Below are 17,436 nucleotides of genomic sequence, written 5' to 3'. Positions count from 1 at the left end.
AGGACGTGAACAGACACTTCTCAGAAGAGAATATACAATCAATCAACATGTATAAGAAAAAATGCTTATTCTCTCTAGCAATTAGAGAAATGCAAATCAAAACTTCTCTAACCTATCACCTCACTCCAGTCAGAATGACAGCTATTATGAAGACAAACAACAATAAGTGTTGGTGAGCATGCTGGGGAAAAGGTACCCTCTTACCTTGCTGGTGGGACTTCCAAATTGGTAAGCAGTGTGAAGATTCCTTGGAAATCTGGGAATGAAACCACCATTTGACCCAGCAATCCCACTCCTCAGACTATACCCAGAGAACTTAAAAACACCATACTACGGGGACACAGCCACATCAATGGTTATAGCAGCACAATTCACAAGAGCTAAACTGTGGAGTCAACCTAGATGCCCTTCAGTGGATGAATGGATTAAAAAAAGTGGCATATATACAAAATGGAACTTTAATCAGCAATAAAAAAGAAAATAAAATCATGGCATCGGCAGGTAAATAGATAGCATTGGAGAAGATAATGCTAAGTGAAGTTAGCCAATCCCCAAAAAACAAATGTTGAATGTGTTCTCTGATATAAGGGAGGCTGACTCATAGGGGATACATGGGGGAAGCATGGAAAGATTAGATGAATTCTAGATAAAGCAGAGGACTGGGAGGGAAAAGGAGGGGACAAAAGATTAGCAAGGATGATGGAATGTGAAGGACATCATTATACAAAGTACATGTATAAAGACATGAATTGGGTGTCAAAATTCTTTATATAGATATGAGTAATTGTGGTTTATATGTGTAATAAGAATTGTAATGCATTCTGCTGCAATTTCTTTATCAAAAATAAATAAATGAATAGATAAATAGCAGACGGATTTCCCAGATGTAAATCCTTTTTTTAAGAATTTTTAAAAATATTTATTTATTTATTTATTTATTTATTTATTGTTGGGAGCCAGCGACCGCACCCTGAATATGGTGCTGGTCTCTGCTTCTGCTTCGTTAAGCGGTTAGAGTTGTTAGAAGTAAATAACTCCTTGTAAGGCTGTGGGGCTGGGCTCTGGCCTGCTTCCGCTGCGCTGTACCTATTAGACTTTTCCACGTGGTGCTAGTTCATTGGCGGAGCTGGGTACTTAAGCTAGGGCAGACCGACCGCTCGCTCTCTTGTTCCTGTTTTCTCATAATGATTCAAAGGTCCTGAGTAAACTGCTGAAAGAAGAATCCTGTGTCGTGTTTCCCTTGCCGGCGAGGGGTTGCGACAGTTGGTGGCCCGAGCGGGGAAGAATGTTCCTCGAACCCAGGATCCAGAACTTTCAGCAGTCAGGGTGGTGCACCGGTAAGTTTCCAGGTAAAGTGGGAATCCGCAAGCAAATAGCGGGACGCTCCTCTGTAGATAAAGAGAGAGCAGGGAAAATAATAAAACGGGACTCTCCTCTGTAGATAAAGAGAGAGCGGGGCTTTTGTACTTTCACTTTCTTTATAGCTTTGAAAACATTATGGGTGTTACCTCTTCAAGCCCAATTTTGTTGGCCCTGGATGGACTGCTATGTTCAAAAGGACTTAAGGTGGAGTAGAGTACTTTGCAGATGTTTTTAAGAGAAGCTGATATAGCAGCTCCTTGGTTTGCTTTTTCAGGGAGTCTTAGGATTCCCAGCTGGGACAAATTAGAGATCTGGATTTCGCTAATGAGCAAGGTACTTTAGAGGGTGGCATTATACCACTTTGGAAATTGGTTAGAGAATGTATAGCAGACGGTAAATGCCAGGAAGCTGTGGGCGAGGGTCAGGCCGTTCTTGAACAACTACATGAGGAAAAATCTGAGGGGTCATATAGCGAAGTGGCAGAGAGTATTAAGAGTAAGAGTAATGAAAAGGCAAAAGAGCCTGAAAATAAAAATAGGAGAAGGCTCTATCCAGACTTGACCGAACTAAAAACACCTGAGGACACAAGTGGCTTGGAGAGTTCTCAGGACCTGGACATATTGTTACAGCAACTACGTAAGATAAAAATGAAAAGGAAAAAAAGGGAGACACAAAGCATGAAAGCCTACCGTGAGAAGGGGGATAAATGTAATTTTGATAAATCTAATTCTGAAGAGAAGGTTGAGAATTTAGAAGAAGATGCAGTGCCTGTTGCACCGCCCCCATATGTGAGGGGAGTCCAAAGCTCCGGGAGAACTTTTCATACACAAGTTTGGAGAACAGTTAATCCAGACATGGGACTAGCGTACCCGGTTTTTCAGGACGCTAATAGGGGAAGATACCATGAGCCTTTAGATTTTAAAATAATTAAAACCTTGGCAGAATCCGTTCGCACTTATGGTGTAGATGCTGCCTTCACTCTTACTCAGGTAGAGGGGCTTACCAGATTTTGCATGACCCCCTCAGATTGGGCTAGTCTGGTGCGCGCTTGTGTTTCCCCAGGCAAATATTTGGACTGGAGAGCATTTGTGCTAGAGGGCGCGGTAGAGCAGGCTGCCCAAAATCATGCGGCGGGACGCCCCGCCTGGGATAAAGATATGCTTTTGGGGCAGGGCAGGTTTGCCAATCAACAGACGGGATATCCTCCTGAAGTATGAACAGATTAATAACATTTGTATCCGTGCATGGAAGTCACTCCCAAATAGAGAAGAAGTGTCTGGCAATCTGACTAAAATTATACAGGGCCCTACAGAACCTTTCTCAGACTTTGTTGCTAGGATGGTGGATGCTGCGGGAAAAATCTTTGGTGATCCCAATAGAGCCATGCCTTTGATTAAGCAACTTGTTTTTGAGCAATGTACTAAAGAATGTAAGGCAGCTGTTACTCCCTATGTTGGAGGCAGCTTACACTGATTTAGTACATTTACTACAATCAAAGGGCTTGCTTATTTCACCTGATAAAGTACAGACAGGAGACTCTATTGATTATCTTGGTGCTAGTATCTCTTATGAAACTATTACACCCCAAAAGGTAACTCTTAGGACTGATAATTTACATACGTTAAATGATTTTCAAAAATTATTAGGTAACATAAATTGGATTAGGGGTTACTTACATATTCCCAATGTTGAATTAAAACCCTTGTATGAAATTCTTAAAGGTGATTCAGATCTTACTTCCCCTCGACATCTTACTGAGGAAGCCAGGTCAGTGTTGCTTAAAGTGGAAGAGGCTATACAACATGCTAGCCTTTGCAGGCTTCAAGAGGATAAGCCTCTTCAATTATGTGTGCTTGCCACTGTATGGCAACCTACTGGAGTTTTGTGGCAAGATGGTCTTTTGTTGTGGATACATCCACGAATATCCCCTGGAAAATCCCTTGAGTATTATCCTGATGCAGTTGCTTCTTTAGCTATGTTAGGGATACAACAAAGTATACAATTTTTTGGTTTTCCTCCAACGTCTGTGATTGTCCCTTATACGTGTCAACAAATTCAAGTCTTGTGTGCTAACCTGGATAATTGGGCTATTACGATGCACTTTTCCAGGAGAGATAGATAATCACTATCCTTCACATCCTCTTATTACATTTGTTAAGGAATATCTTATCATTTTCCCTAAAATCACTTCCTCTACGCCTATCCCAGGAGCTGCAAATATCTTTACAGATGGATCTAAAACTTGTATTGGAGCCTATGTGGTAAATGATCAACTTCCTATCCAACATCAGTTTGCTCCTGGCAATCCACAATGGGTGGAGCTGCAAATTGTCATAAAAGTATTTGAACAATGTCCGTTTCCTTTTAATTTAATCAGATTCTGTTTATGTAGTTCAAACTTTAAAGGTGTTGGAAGCAGTGGGTCCCATACACACATCAGGAGTAATGTCTTCCCTTTTTCTCCATCTTCAAACATTGATTTGGAATCGCTCCGCCTGTTTTTACCCCTTGCATATTCGAGCCCACACAGGTTTACCGGGTGCTCTTTCTGCTGGCAATGCCCAAGCTGATCTTGCTACTCGTCCTTCTTGGGTGTTCCCTATTTCCTTCTTAGATCAAGCTAGAAACTTTCATAGTGAATTTCATATTAATGCACGAGCACTTCAGAAGCGCTTTACTATCTCCCGTGCTGATGCTCGGCAGATTGTATTGGATTGTCCTAACTGTATCATTTTACATCATCCCTCTTCTGTGGGCGTAAATCCTCGTGGTTTGCAGCCTTTAACTATATGGCAAATGGATGTCACTCATGTTCCCGACTTTGGCAAACTTAAATATGTCCATGTGTCTGTAGATACTTGTTCTGGCATTATCCATGCTTCTGCTTTGTCTGGTGAAAAGGCTGGAAATGTTATCACACATTGCTTGGAAGCCTGGGCAGCCTGGGGATTACCACAGACCATTAAGACGGACAACGGTCCAGCGTATACTGGACGACAATTTTCTTCCTTTTGCAACCAAATGGGTATCCAGCTTGTCCATGGTTTACCCTACAATCCACAAGGTCAGGGTATTGTAGAGCGCGCTCATAAGACTCTAAAAGAGACGTTAATAAAACAAAAAGGGGGAATTGGCTTAGGCCACACCCCGAAAGAGCGCCTCTCCCTGGCTCTATTCACTATTAATTTTTTGAATCTGGACATCCAAGGGCGCTCTGCTGCGACTAGGCACTATTCGCCCTCTGCCCCGAACGTTGGGCACGTTAAGTGGACAGATGTACTTTCTGGACAATGGTATGGGCCTGATCCCGTGCTGGCATGGGCATGAGGTTCTGTCTGTGTTTTCCCACAGGACCGAATGGAACCGTTGTGGGTGCCAGAGCGCCTCGTGTGGAAAGTTCCTCAAGCTCCGTCAGGAAGGAAGAATGAAGATGAACAAGATGAGGTGCTTGATGCTTCTCCTGATGGTGATCGGACATGAGGTCGTCTGGGCTGCAGAATGATTCCTCTGGGCGGTGGTAAAGACGTGGCCATATCCATTGCCCGTTACTTCTCAGGCTGGTGTACTTCCATTTTTCTTCACTACTAATGGCTCTGCCACCATGGATTGACCAACCTTGCCTGTGGATATTGTAGCAGCTATTGATAACTTTCCTACTGTTTCATTATTTGACACATTGTGTTTCTCTGTAAATGTTAATTACTCTGATTCCATACCTTGTATTATGTTAACCAATCAATCTTTGGGCTGGTTTGATAGTGATGGTTCTCGGGGCTCAATTGGTAATGCTACTGTAATCAATGGTGTTTTTCCTGCTAAGGTATTGAGAGCCAATACTTCTATTCCTCAACAACCGACATTGTTGCCCCGTTGTAAAGCCATAAAAACTAGTTCACCAGCTTGGACTGGATGTCAGGGCTCATTTACCCCTCAGTTTATTAATTCTAACAAAACCTTTATTCATCTCCTTTACTCAATTGTTCTAACCAGACGTGTAGACTTGTACAATGCTGGAATGCCTCTTTGGAGGACTCTGTTGTGGTAGTATGTGTGCCCTCCTACTTGCCTTTACCTGTGTCTATTGATAATAATAATTTGCCTGTATTATTGCAAAGAAACAAAAAAGACCTTGATATAACTGCAGCCATTGTGGCAGCCGTTGCAGCTTCTGCTGTTGCGGCGGCCACTGCCGCCGCAGCTCTCGCTACTGCTGTGCTTACTGCAGATGCTGTGAACAAGCTTGCGGGTACTGCTGCAACAGCCATGGAGACTCAGACTATGATGAATCAACATCTACATCGTGGCATTGTGCTTCTAAACCAGCGGGTAGATCTACTACAAGACCAAGTGGACATTTTGAATCAAGTGCTAATGGGCAGGCATGGGTGCATTGGCTGTGGTCCTAGTACTTGCCATTGGATTGTGCCTGTGGTGTCTGGTTCGTATGTGCAAGCGGCAGTGGGTGCAGAGTCTTATGCTTTTACAAGACTTTGCCTGCTTTAGAAGGAGGACAGTCCCCTCAAGCATGGCTCACCATGCTTAAGCGATTGACTCAGCACAGGTTGCGAGGCAAGGCACTGCACTTGGGAGCTCTAGGTTTGAGTCCCAAGAAAAGCATGTCCTATTGCATGTGGGTTTGATGTCGACGCCCCACCTCCATGAAAAAGGCATCGGTCGGAATGGTGACTCGCCTGGGGAGGCGCCCCTCAGGAGTGTGCCATTATTTACGGCCACTTTTGCACAATGGAGATAGGACCTCTACTTTTACCTGTTGCTTGAAAAACAAAAAGGGGGAACTGTTGGGAGCCAGCGACCGCACCCTGAATATGGCGCTGGTCTCTGCTTCCCCTTCATTAAGCGGTTAGAGTTGTTAGAAGTAAACAACTCCTTGTAAGGCTGTGGGGCTGGGCTCTGGCCTGCTTCCGCTGCGCTGTACCTATTAGACTTTTCCACGTGGTGCTAGTTCATTGGCGGGGCTGGGTACTTAAGCTAGGGAAGACCGACTGCTCCCCCTCTTGTTCCTGTTTTCTCATAATGATTCAAAGGTCCTGAGTAAACTGCTGAAAGAAGAATCCTGTGTCGTGTTTCCCTTGCCGGCGAGGGGTCGAGACAATTTATTTGTAAGTTTTCGGCAGACACAACATCTTTGTATGTGGTGCTGAGGATCGAACCCAGGCTGCTCACATGCCAGGCGAGCACACTACCGCTTGAGCCACATCCCCAGCCCAGATGTAAATTCTTTTATGTCTTTGAATAAAACTGTCAAAATTAAGTACTGCCCAACATGGCTTATCCACAGGATTTTCTACAGTATTTTTTTTAATACAACTGAACAAAACTAAAACATCTGAACCCTTTGTATTTCTTACTTGCATAGGATTTATTCATTTTGGCATTAAACTTTCCAAAAGAATCTTCTAGTACTCAGAATAAACTGCAAAAATTAAAAGATTTCCCACATTTTTCACATTCATATGGCTTCTCTCCATGAGAATTTTCAGAAAGGAAAAGAAAAATAGGTCTAGAACATGAAGCTGATAGAGTATAGCAAATCATCCCCATTCAGAGTGTTTGTTTTCTAGTGAGGGAAATGGCTTTGAAGACAACAGGGAAAATGGAATGATTTGCTATATTTTTTCACATTTAAATAGTTATTCAGCCAGATGTGGTGATGTATGCCTTTAATCCCAGAGACTTGGGAGGCTTAGGCTGAAGGATCACAAGTTTGAGGCCAGCATCAGCATTTTAGAACAACCATAAGGAACTCAGCAAGTCTCTGTCTCAAAATTAAAAATATCAAAAAGAATGAGGATGTGTCTCAGTGGTAGAGGGCCACCAGACCAAATCTGCAGTACAATCCCCAGTACAATATTCAGCAGAGTGAGCAGTGTGTTTGAAGGAGACAAGAAATATTGATCCACCACATTTCACATTTAAAGAATTTTTCTCCAGTAAACTTCCAACATGTTAATGAGAAAAACAGTAATAACAGAAGACTCTGCCAATTGTTTGCATCAGTACAATTTCTTTGCAATATGAGTTTGTTCAAGTAAGTGAAGCTGATGGGATATAACAAAGGCTTTTCCCCATTGTTGACATTCATAGGGCTTCTCTCCAGTATGAGTTCGTTCATGTGAGCAAAGATGAGAGGACTGAGTGAAGGCTTTGCCACACTGCTTACATTGATAGGGTTTCTCTTGAGTGTGAGTCCCTTCATGCCTGTGAAAGAAAAAAACAAGAAAAAGACTTTTCCACATAGTTGGTATTCCTTAGGCTTCTCTTCTGCATGAATTCTTCCATGTATGTGAGGTTCACTGGATGTGTCAAGGGGTTCTCCACACTGTTGATATTCATAAGTCTTCTCTCCAGTATGCATTTTTTCATGTCTGTGAAGATGAAGGGATTGAGTGAAGGCTTTGCCACTCTGCTTACATTTATAAGGCTTCTCCCCAGTAAGAGTTTTTTCATGTGAGTGAAGGTCAGTGAACCAAGTGAAGGCTTTGCCACACTGCTTACATTCATAGGGCTTCTCTCCAGTATGAGTCCGTTCATGTCTGTGAAGGTTAGAAGAATAAGTGAAGACTTTTCCACATTGTTTGCATTCCTTAGGATTCTGTCCAGTATGGATTTGTTCATGTCTCTGAAGGTGAGTCAACGTAGGGTAGGCTTTCCCAAATTGTTGACATTCATAGTGTTTTTTTTTTCGTATGAGTTTTTTTATGTGAGTGAAGGTTAGAGGACTCAGTGAAGGCTTTGTCACACTGCTTACATTCAAAAGGCTTCTCTCCAGTATGTGTCCGTTCACGTCTGTGAAGGGAAAAAGAAGTAATGAAGACTTTACCACATTGTTGGCATTCATTGGGCTTCTCTCCAGCATGGATTTGTTCATGTATCTGAAGGTAAGATGAAGTAGTGTAGGCTTTTCCACATTGTTGACATTGATAGGGCTTCTCTCCAGTATGCGTTCGTTCATATCTGTGAAGAAATAAAGTAGTAGACTTTTCCACATTATTGGCATTCATTGGTTTTCTCGCCAGTATGGATTTGTTCATGAATCTGAATCTAAGACAAAGTAGTGCAGGCTTTCCCACATTGTTGACATTTATAGGGTATCTTTTTCAAATATGAGTTTTCTTTATGTGAGTGAAGGTTAGAGGACTCAGTGAAAGCTTTGCCACACTGTTTACATTCATAGGGCTTCTCCGCAGTATGAGTCCGCTCATGTGTCTGAAGGTAGAAAGAAGTACTGAAGGCTTTCCGACATTGTAGACATTGATAGGGCTTCTCTTTAGTATGAGTTTTTTCATGTGAGTGAAGGTTAGAGGACTGAGTGAAGGCTTTGCCACACTGCTTACATTCATAGGGCTTCTCTCCAGTATGCGTCCGTTCATGTCTGTGAAGGGAAGAAGAAGAAGTGAAGACTTTTCCACATTGTTGGCATTCATTGGGCTTCTCTCCAGCATGGATTTGTTCATGTATCTGAAGGTAAGATGAAGTAGTGTAGGCTTTTCCACATTGTTGACATTGATAGGGCTTCTCTCCAGTATGCGTCCATTCATGTCTGTGAAGGGAAGAAGAAGTAGTGAAGACTTTTCCACATTGTTGACATTCATAGGGTTTATTTTCCATATGAGTTCTTTTATGTGAGTGAAGGGTAGACAATAGAGCAAAAGCTTTGCCACACTGCTTACATTCATAGGGCTTCTCTCCAGTATGCGTCCGTTCATGTCTGTGAAGGGAAGAAGAAGTAGTGAAGACTTTTCCACATTGTTGGCATTCATTGGGCTTCTCTCCAGCATGGATTTGTTCATGTATCTGAAGGTAAGATGAAGTAGTGTAGGCTTTCCCACATTGTTGACATTGATAGGGCTTCTCTCCAGTATGCGTCCCTTCATGTCTGTGAAGGGAAGAAGAAGTACTGAAGACTTTTCCACATTGTTTGCATTCATTGGTCTTCTCTTCTGTGTGAGTTCTTCCGTGCATGTGAGGTTCACTGAATGTATCAAAGGTTTTTCCAAAATGTTGACTTTCATTGGGCTTCTCTCCAGAATGGATTTGTTCATGCATCTGAAGGTAAGTTGAAGTAGTGAAGACTTTCCCACAGTGTTGACATTCACAGGGTTTCTCTCTAGTATGTGTTCTTTCATGTCTGAGATGGTTAGAGGAGTAAGTGAAGGCTTTCCCACACTGCTTACATTCATAGGGCTTCTCTCCAGTGTGAGTTCGTTTATGCATGTGGAGCTGAGGAGATCGAGCAAAGGCTTTTCCACACAGTTTACATACATAGGGCTTCTCTCCAGTATGAGTTTTCACATGTGAGTAAAGGTGACTGGACTGAGTGAAGGCTTTCCCACACTGCTTACATTCATAAGGCTTCTCTCCAGTATGAATCCGTTCATGTATCTGAAGGTAGGAAGAAGTACTGAAGACTTTTCCACATTGTTGGCATTCATAGGATTTCTCTGTCATATGAGTGTTTTCAAGTGAGTGAAGGTTAGCAGACTGAGTAAAAGCTTTGCCATACTGCTTACATTCATAGGGCTTCTCCCTAGTATGAGTTCGTTCATGTCTCTGAAGGTTAGAAGAAGTAGTGAAGACTTTTCCACATTGTTGGCATTCATTGGGCTTCTCTCCAGCATGGATTTGTTCATTTAATTGAAGGTAAGATGAAGTAGTGTAGGCTTTTCCACATTGTTGACATTTATAGGGCTTCTCTCCAGTATGAGTTTGCTCATGAGAGTGAAGATGAGCAGACTGAGTGAAGGCTTTCCCACACTGCTTACACTCATAGGGCTTCTCTCCTGTATGAGTCTGTTCGTGTATCTGGAGGTAAGATGAAGTACTGAAGGCTTTCCCACATTGTTGACATTCATACGGTTTCTCTCTAGTATGTGTCCTCTGATGTATTCTAAGTAAACTGGGATAAGCAAAGTCTTTTCCACATAGCTTACATTTGAAATGTGCTTTCCCAGTGTGCCTGATCACGTGACATCGAAGACTTGTGAATGAAACCAAAGTTTTACCACCTTGTTTATATTTATGGAGTTTCTCTCCAGAATGAGTTCTTTCATGTTTTCTAAATAAAGTGGGGGAATGAAAGGCTTTCCCACATACCTCACATTGAAAAGGTTTACCTCCACTGTGTGTTCTCATGTGTTTTTGAACAGCTGGGAGAGAAGAAAAGGCTTCACCACATTGTTGATATTCATAGGGTTGGCACTTAGTATGAGAATCTTCATGTCTTTGAATGTCACTGAAACAACTGATTGTACTTTCATATGGTTCATCTCCAGTTTGTATTAACACTTGTGTGTGAACACTTTGGAGAGAAACCAGAGATTTTCTGTATTGTTTCAATTCACATGACTTCTCTTCACATTCTTCATGCTTATAGTGTTCATGCCCACTGTGAGATCTGAAGTGCCTGTGAAGGTATTAGGACATATGCAATCATTTGCACATATAATGCCATCATATGAATTCACTGTATTAAAATTTTTCTTTGTCTACTTAAGAACTGGAATCTCATTGAAAATTTCCCCATACTGTTCTTTGCCTTTAAAGTTTACCATAAGATTTCTTTAAAGAATGATCAGCACATGATTAATGCTTGATTCATTCATGATTTTATATTTATTTAAAGGTGCTAGGCTTACATTACTACCAACATCAGGTAAAGACTAGGTTTTCCAACTTGTTCAAATTGCCAGAAAATAAAGAGACTGAGAGGAAACAATGCTTTGCAACACAGCTTGCCTACGACTATTATCCAAATAGTGATATTTACATATGCAATTTCATAGTACTTTTGCATGTCAAGTACTTTGAAAAGACTGAGTATATTTCACAGTTAAATATACATGTATGTAAAATTTATTTCAGTTGTGAATAAACTTTATTGATTTAAATGTGGTGCAGAGAAGAGAACCCAGTGCCACAGGTGTGCTAGTCAAGCTCTCTACCATTGAGTCATAACCCCAGTCTCAGTTAAGTATATGTTTTTGGTAAAAAATCTTGTAAGAATACATACATTTAAAGTTGTGCACATTTCTTGCAAATTATATGACATTCTCAGATTCCCTCAAGGATTCCTCTTGTGAGTACAATTACCTTAGATTACTCCCAGAATTATTGATCTGATCTTCAATGTTCTTGTCATCCCATCTGTTTCCTAAAATACCAAACCAAAACATTATAAATTTTTAGGAGATAGAAATGCTTTTCCAAATTTATGGAGCATTTTATGCCACAATAATTCACCAATTGATTGTCTTTTCATGTTCTACATGAATGACCAAAATAAACACGACTTCTATATGTGATTAAATAACTACACAACATTATTACCTATAGAAGCCAGGTTTCTGAGGACTTCCAGCATCACATCTCTGTAAAGTTTCTTCTGGGAAGCATCCAGTAAAGCCCACTCCTCCTGGGTGAAGTTCACAGCCACATCCTCAAAGGTCGCTGAGATCTAAAATATCCCACAATGTGTAGTGGAGGCCAGGAGAGATTGACAGTGTGAGAAATCTATACTCAACATGCATGATGTTCACATGATTCCCTGGCCTCCCGATTATTTCCACAATTTTGTCCATAAAATCTTTAGTGTACTTAAGTCCTCACAGACACAACAACACTAGAATTGGGCCTAACACAAGGTAAACAGAGAGTGTTGTACACCCTTCCTTTGGTGAACTCACTTTTGGTGAATTCACGAGAAGTAAGAGGGGCTCTCGGGTCACCCTTAACTTATTTGTTGATTGCATCTCTATCACCATCCTACCAACATCCTGTGCAGTAGAGAGCTAATATTAGCATTCTCCATAATATTTACCCTTAGAAAAGAAAGCTGACTGAGTAGGAAATTGCTGGAATCACAAAACTTAGCCTTTGAGACAGATCCTGCCAACCACAGTGGCTCACTGGGCCTCCACAGTTAATATAGACAACATGGTATTTACTGATCTCCTCTTTCCTTCTGAAAGTCAATTGTTCCATCCTTAAAGAAGTGCCTAGAATCAGCCCCAACCAACACCCTCTGAGTATGGAGTCACTAAAGAGTTTCCCTCATAGACAACAGTTAGACAATCTTCCACAGAGGTTGTCACAATATGTTCACTGGGGACTGAGCTCAACTTGGATGATTTCACTGAGGACAACTATAAGTTTGCAGGAGCTTTACTGCAGAACAAATTTACGCATTAGTAATCAAGCACATTGATTAATAAACACAATAATATAATAATTTCTAGTGGTTAATATCAAAGCAGAATGGGGTGTATGGAAAGATGGCATATGTCTTAGAAAAAACTCGATGATCCCCAGATGTCACCTGATCCAAACAATAGCCTTACAAAATTATATAGGTCTGAAAAACAGTTTTCTAAACAGACAGAAGAAAATCCTTTTCCAAACCTTGTGGCAACCAGGAATGTCCAATGATTGTCAAACTCTTCTCAACAGCAGATGTCCCACTCAGATCATGTACACACACATGTGTGTGTGACACATGTGGTGAGACACATACCACCGTTCTGCTCAAGGACACTTTGATCAAGATAGGCCACATGGGGCCGGGGATGTGGCTCAAGCGGTAGCGTGCTCGCCTAGCATGCGTGCGGCCTGGGTTCGATCCTCAGCAGCACCACATACCAACAAAGATGTTGTGTCCGCCGAGAACTAAGAAAAAATAAATAAATGTTAAAATTCTCTCTCTCTCTCTCTGTCCCCCTCTCTCTCTAAAAAAAAAAAAAAAAAAAAAAAAAAAAAAAAAAAAAGATAGGCCACATGTACAATGTGGTGAGACACATACCACCGTTCTGATCAAGGACACTTTGATCAAGATAGGCCACATGTACAATGTTGGTCTGTCATGAAAGCGATTCCTCATTCCTGTAGCACAGCTGGTGCAAGGAAACCTCAGGCAGAAGCACTTCCTGGGTGTGTTAAAGCAGCAGGTTTGCAGCCCAGAATCCTGAGCTATCCCACACTGACTGCTTGTGAAACAGGCCACTCCATGTGGGTCTCTAAGCAGGCTATGATTTCTGCACAGTGTGGAACAGCCAAAAGGACCACCTACCAGAACACGACCCTGCCACTCACAAAGAACCATGCTCAAGGACATAAGACACATGACATTTGAAGCAGAACAGTATCAACAGAGGCTAGTAGAAGCCCAAGAGAAAGCCTTTAGTGGGCTGTTCTTCAAGGCATGGAAAAATTATGGGTGACAGCAGGTGTCTTGGGGACAGAACACAATGATGGTCCAGGCAAATGAGAATCTACATGGCAAGTACTTCCTCCCTCTATTCTGCAGACAAATGCGGTTTATTGTACATTTAACTGTGAAAGACTAAAACCCATTTCAGAAATTTAAAAGAAATATATTTTTATTTACTTACTTATGTGTGACAAATTGAAAAACAAATAAATAAACAAAAACACAGTGTGGATCAAATCCAGGGGAGCAGAAGCACACAGTCACATTCCTGACACATTTGATGTTTTGAGACAGGGTGTTGTATGTTGCTCAGGGCCTCCTAAGTTGCAGAGACTAGCTTATAAACTTACGATCCTCCTGCCCCAGCCTCCCCAGCAGCTAGGATTATAGGCATTCATCACTATGTCTAGGAAAAATTTACTTTTATAGAAAAATAAGCTAAACAATTTTCTAAAAATGATAAGCACAAAAGAAAAAAGATCAAACTAGACACCAACATGACACAACTCAGAGTCTGGGACCCTCAGAGTACTACCACAACATAGACCAGAACAGAGCCCAGAAAGAGACTCCCACAAATATAGTCAACGGACCTTGCAAGAAGGAAAATCATTTACATCCAACGTGATGATGACTCCAGAGAGAGGGAGTGTTCCACACACAAGCAGAACCATTAGAACAAGAACATCATCATGTGTGAAAGCCCCAGGAGGTTCTCCACAGCTCCATGAAGCAGTCTTGGAGAACAGTGGAGAGCAGCAAGCAGGGTGTGACCTTCACTCACCCTTCAGAAAGCCCCTCTCTGGTGCAGGACAGGGGTGTGACCTCCCAGTATGAGACCCTAGTCACTGGCTACAGACTGCACAGAGCAGATCTTTCCCAAGTTTCTTTAATTTCTATTAAATTTATCACAGAACTAACATTGTTAACATCTTAAAGAAATTTTAAAAAGGTTCTCACTGTTCTAAGTCAGAAGAAATCACTGTGAAAAAGTAGGTGGAATTCCTTAAAAAGTGTTAACTAAACCCACAGCCTGCATATAGGAATAGTAGCAAATTATTGTTTTCCCACTCAAACACCACCTGAAGTCTAGAGAAGAAAGCTGAGGGAGAATTTCTTTTGGAAATCAGGTTTCAAAAACACCCAGGTTCGGGCTGGGGATGTGGCTCAAGTGGTAGCGCACTCGCCTGGCATGCGTGCGGCCCGGGTTCGATCCTCAGCACCACATACCAACAAATATGTTGTGTCCACCGAGAACTAAAAAATAAATATTAAAAATTCTCTAAAAAAAAAAAAATACCCAGGTTCAGGAGGCTCAGGGAGGAGGATTGCAAGTTCAATGCCAGCCTCAGCGACTCAGGCAGCAACTAAGCAATTGAGCAAAACCCTGTCTCAAAATTGAAAACAAAATTTAAATACAGGGGGCAGGGGATTTGGCTCATTGTTTAAAAACACTTGGGTTCACTCCACTTTGTTGTGCCCCTAAATAAGAATACCTAGGTGTACAGAGGAAGTAAGGAAGCCCACACAGGCCAGAAGAAACCCTTTCAGAGAAGATCAAGAGCTTCATTCATTGCAAGCTCAGCACTGGTGACTCTCCAGGCTGGGTGGGCAGAGTGCTGGAGCAGAGAGTCTGAAGCAGCACCAGTCTGTGTTAAAGCAGAGGCCCCAGCACAGCTCCCTGGAGCCAGAGCACTGAGCTCTTGCTGTTGCCACTGCTCTCTCCTTGCTTCTGGTGAAGCAGCAAATGAGGGCAAGGACACCGAGATCTGGCAGCAACAGTTTAGTAGTGGCAGCAGAGCCCAGAGGAACAACTCCCAAAGCCTGAGCCTGAGCACATCAGGGCCTTTACTTTTAAGCATAAGAAACTTTTGAGCACACTGAGGCAGGGAGTTGGTGCCATCTATTTGATATCCCTTACATGCTTGTCCCTGCCTAGGGACTCAGCTCTTAGAGGCCAGGGCCTTTGGCTGCACTCAACCTAAAGAGGGGCTGCTCTATCCCTGCTACTCTGTGGGCTGCTTCTGCTGCTTGGTTCTCTCTTTATAGGGACCTATGTGCTGCCAGCCTGCAGGGTGAAAGGTCAGAGAGCAGAGCTGCTGGGTGGCAGCTTGCAAATCCACAGCCTGGCAGCTCCCAAACGGCTGAAGCGTCCTTCTGTCCCACCACACTGGCTCTCAGGGGAGTCTAGAAATGGACTGAACACAAGCCAATTCACCACACACCGCAGACCAAGCAGTTTTGTGGAGAGCTACTCTGAATGACTCACGCCTTCCAGTCCTGAAGCAAGAGATTCTGACCATTCACTCACTACATTTTATGGTGACTTGGGCATTGTCCCAGCTCAGGAAGTCGAAGGCATGTTTTCTGGAGTAAGTGTGTCACCCACAGGGTTTGGCTACAGTCACCTATTCTTCTGTAATCTTACCCCTTTGCCCTGTTTGGGATAGAATATTCCATGTAAACACCCTTTGTGTGTCCCCTGCTCTTGCTCTGCCTTTGGGTGTGGCCTTCCTAGATGTCAGTCAACCTGCTGACACAGACATCAGGAAGCTAGACTCAACTGCCTGAAACCTGACCCCTTACCTCATTGGAATGGCTTCTCATCAATAAAAAGGTTCAGCACTTTCTCTCTCTCTCTGTTGTGCTCTCTCTTTCTGTAGACACTTAAGGTCAGAGGAGCCATCACAGGACCCAAAGAAAAAGATATCTGTGTCTCTTGTGTGAATATTTCATGCAGCCCAGTTCACCTGGAGTGACCCTGAGTGTTTTAGTGTGAGGAATGTGACAATTGGTGGCCCATATCGCCACTCCAGAGTGATTTTTATAAATTTAGTGCATTTGGAGTTTCTCTTCAGAAGTTAAGCCTGCTTCAGATTGCAGAGTATTGTGGGCTGAATTGTAGAAAGTAAGTGGATTAGACAGAAGAAAAATCTGTGAGGTTAAACTCTTAAATGTTTGGGAATATTCTGTCTTTATAAAAATATTTTTATAATTCTAGACTCTAAATAAATGTAAAGTGTTATTAAGATGATTAGTGGGAAATGTGAAGTTCAATCCTCTCCCATGGGAAAAGTGCTTTTGTGGACTTTTTGGGATTGTTTTTGTGAATCTTTATATTTTGAAACATTAAGTAGATTTTTTTTTGGAGGGTTTATGTACTAGAAGTCTGTGCTGGGACAGTGAGAAAAAAGGAAGAAAATTTTTATGCTGAGAGATTCTCTACCTGTAGAAAAGTGAATTTTATACTTTTATTGTTTTGTGAATACTCAGAAGGTTCTGAACCTCTGCTACACTCTTGTCCTATGGATCAGAAAGACTGTAACTGAGCCTAGACACTGCTCCCTCTGGTGTCTGTAACTAGAGCCACTGCCAACAGTGCTTTGAACCCTTAAGCAACCTGGCCTGGGTGCAGAATGCCTTAAAATCTGAGAGTAACACTGGTGTCTGAAGGTAAAACTCACTTTTAAAGGACCCGCGCACTCCCAGGGAAAGTACAAAAGACAGGAGGACACTGTGAAGGGATTATACAGGAAAACATCCATGAATAGCAAGAGTGTGAACAGCGTGCAGGTCTCCAGATGAGGCTTCATAGGAACAAACCAAATGCAAGGCAACCCGCTGGGAAGATCAGGGAGCCTCTGCCCTGAACAATGGGCAGCAGGAAGTTGCTGTTTCCATCACCATGGTAACCGCCCAAAGCCTGGCTGGCCAAGTGGACTTCCTGGTCCCGCCCTCGCATTTCCAAGGCTTCCTATTGGTCCTTCCACTGTCACTCAGACAGGACTTCTGGTCCTGCCTTCCATCCACTAACCTTCCTTCCTGTTTCACACAGATTTGATCCTGAAACT

General features: G+C 42.4%; 2 protein-coding genes across 3 annotated transcripts in view; both read right to left on the bottom strand.

Moving 5' to 3' along the window:
- LOC144371992 (uncharacterized) overlaps positions 1–17,436 on the bottom strand; it is an 82,150-nt gene that overhangs the window by 25,660 nt on the left and 39,054 nt on the right. The window contains exons 6-9 of the mRNA XM_078035368.1: positions 12,781–13,044; positions 11,710–11,836; positions 11,473–11,533; positions 1,087–1,388 (exon numbers count right to left, since the gene is read on the bottom strand). The gene's annotated coding sequence lies outside the window, so the exon portion shown is untranslated. The remainder of the gene's footprint in view (positions 1–1,086; positions 1,389–11,472; positions 11,534–11,709; positions 11,837–12,780; positions 13,045–17,436) is intronic.
- The window catches only part of LOC144371993 (uncharacterized), a 58,749-nt gene that overhangs the window by 25,660 nt on the left and 15,653 nt on the right, over positions 1–17,436 (bottom strand). Inside the window, exons 2-4 of one of the 2 annotated variants that reach the window (XM_078035370.1) lie at positions 11,710–11,836; positions 11,473–11,533; positions 1,087–10,786 (exon numbers count right to left, since the gene is read on the bottom strand). In XM_078035370.1, the coding sequence (XP_077891496.1) occupies positions 8,425–10,786; positions 11,473–11,533; positions 11,710–11,836 (2,550 nt within the window). In that variant the 3' untranslated portion in view covers positions 1,087–8,424. The remainder of the gene's footprint in view (positions 1–1,086; positions 10,787–11,472; positions 11,534–11,709; positions 11,837–17,436) is intronic. The other variant, XM_078035369.1, reaches the window with a different exon arrangement.

The sequence above is a fragment of the Ictidomys tridecemlineatus genome, chromosome Y (assembly GCF_052094955.1).
Source record: "Ictidomys tridecemlineatus isolate mIctTri1 chromosome Y, mIctTri1.hap1, whole genome shotgun sequence".
NCBI classification, from domain to species: Eukaryota; Metazoa; Chordata; class Mammalia; order Rodentia; family Sciuridae; genus Ictidomys; species Ictidomys tridecemlineatus.
The sequence above is the reverse complement of the archived record's forward strand: the minus strand, read 5'-3'. Positions and strand labels throughout refer to the sequence as shown.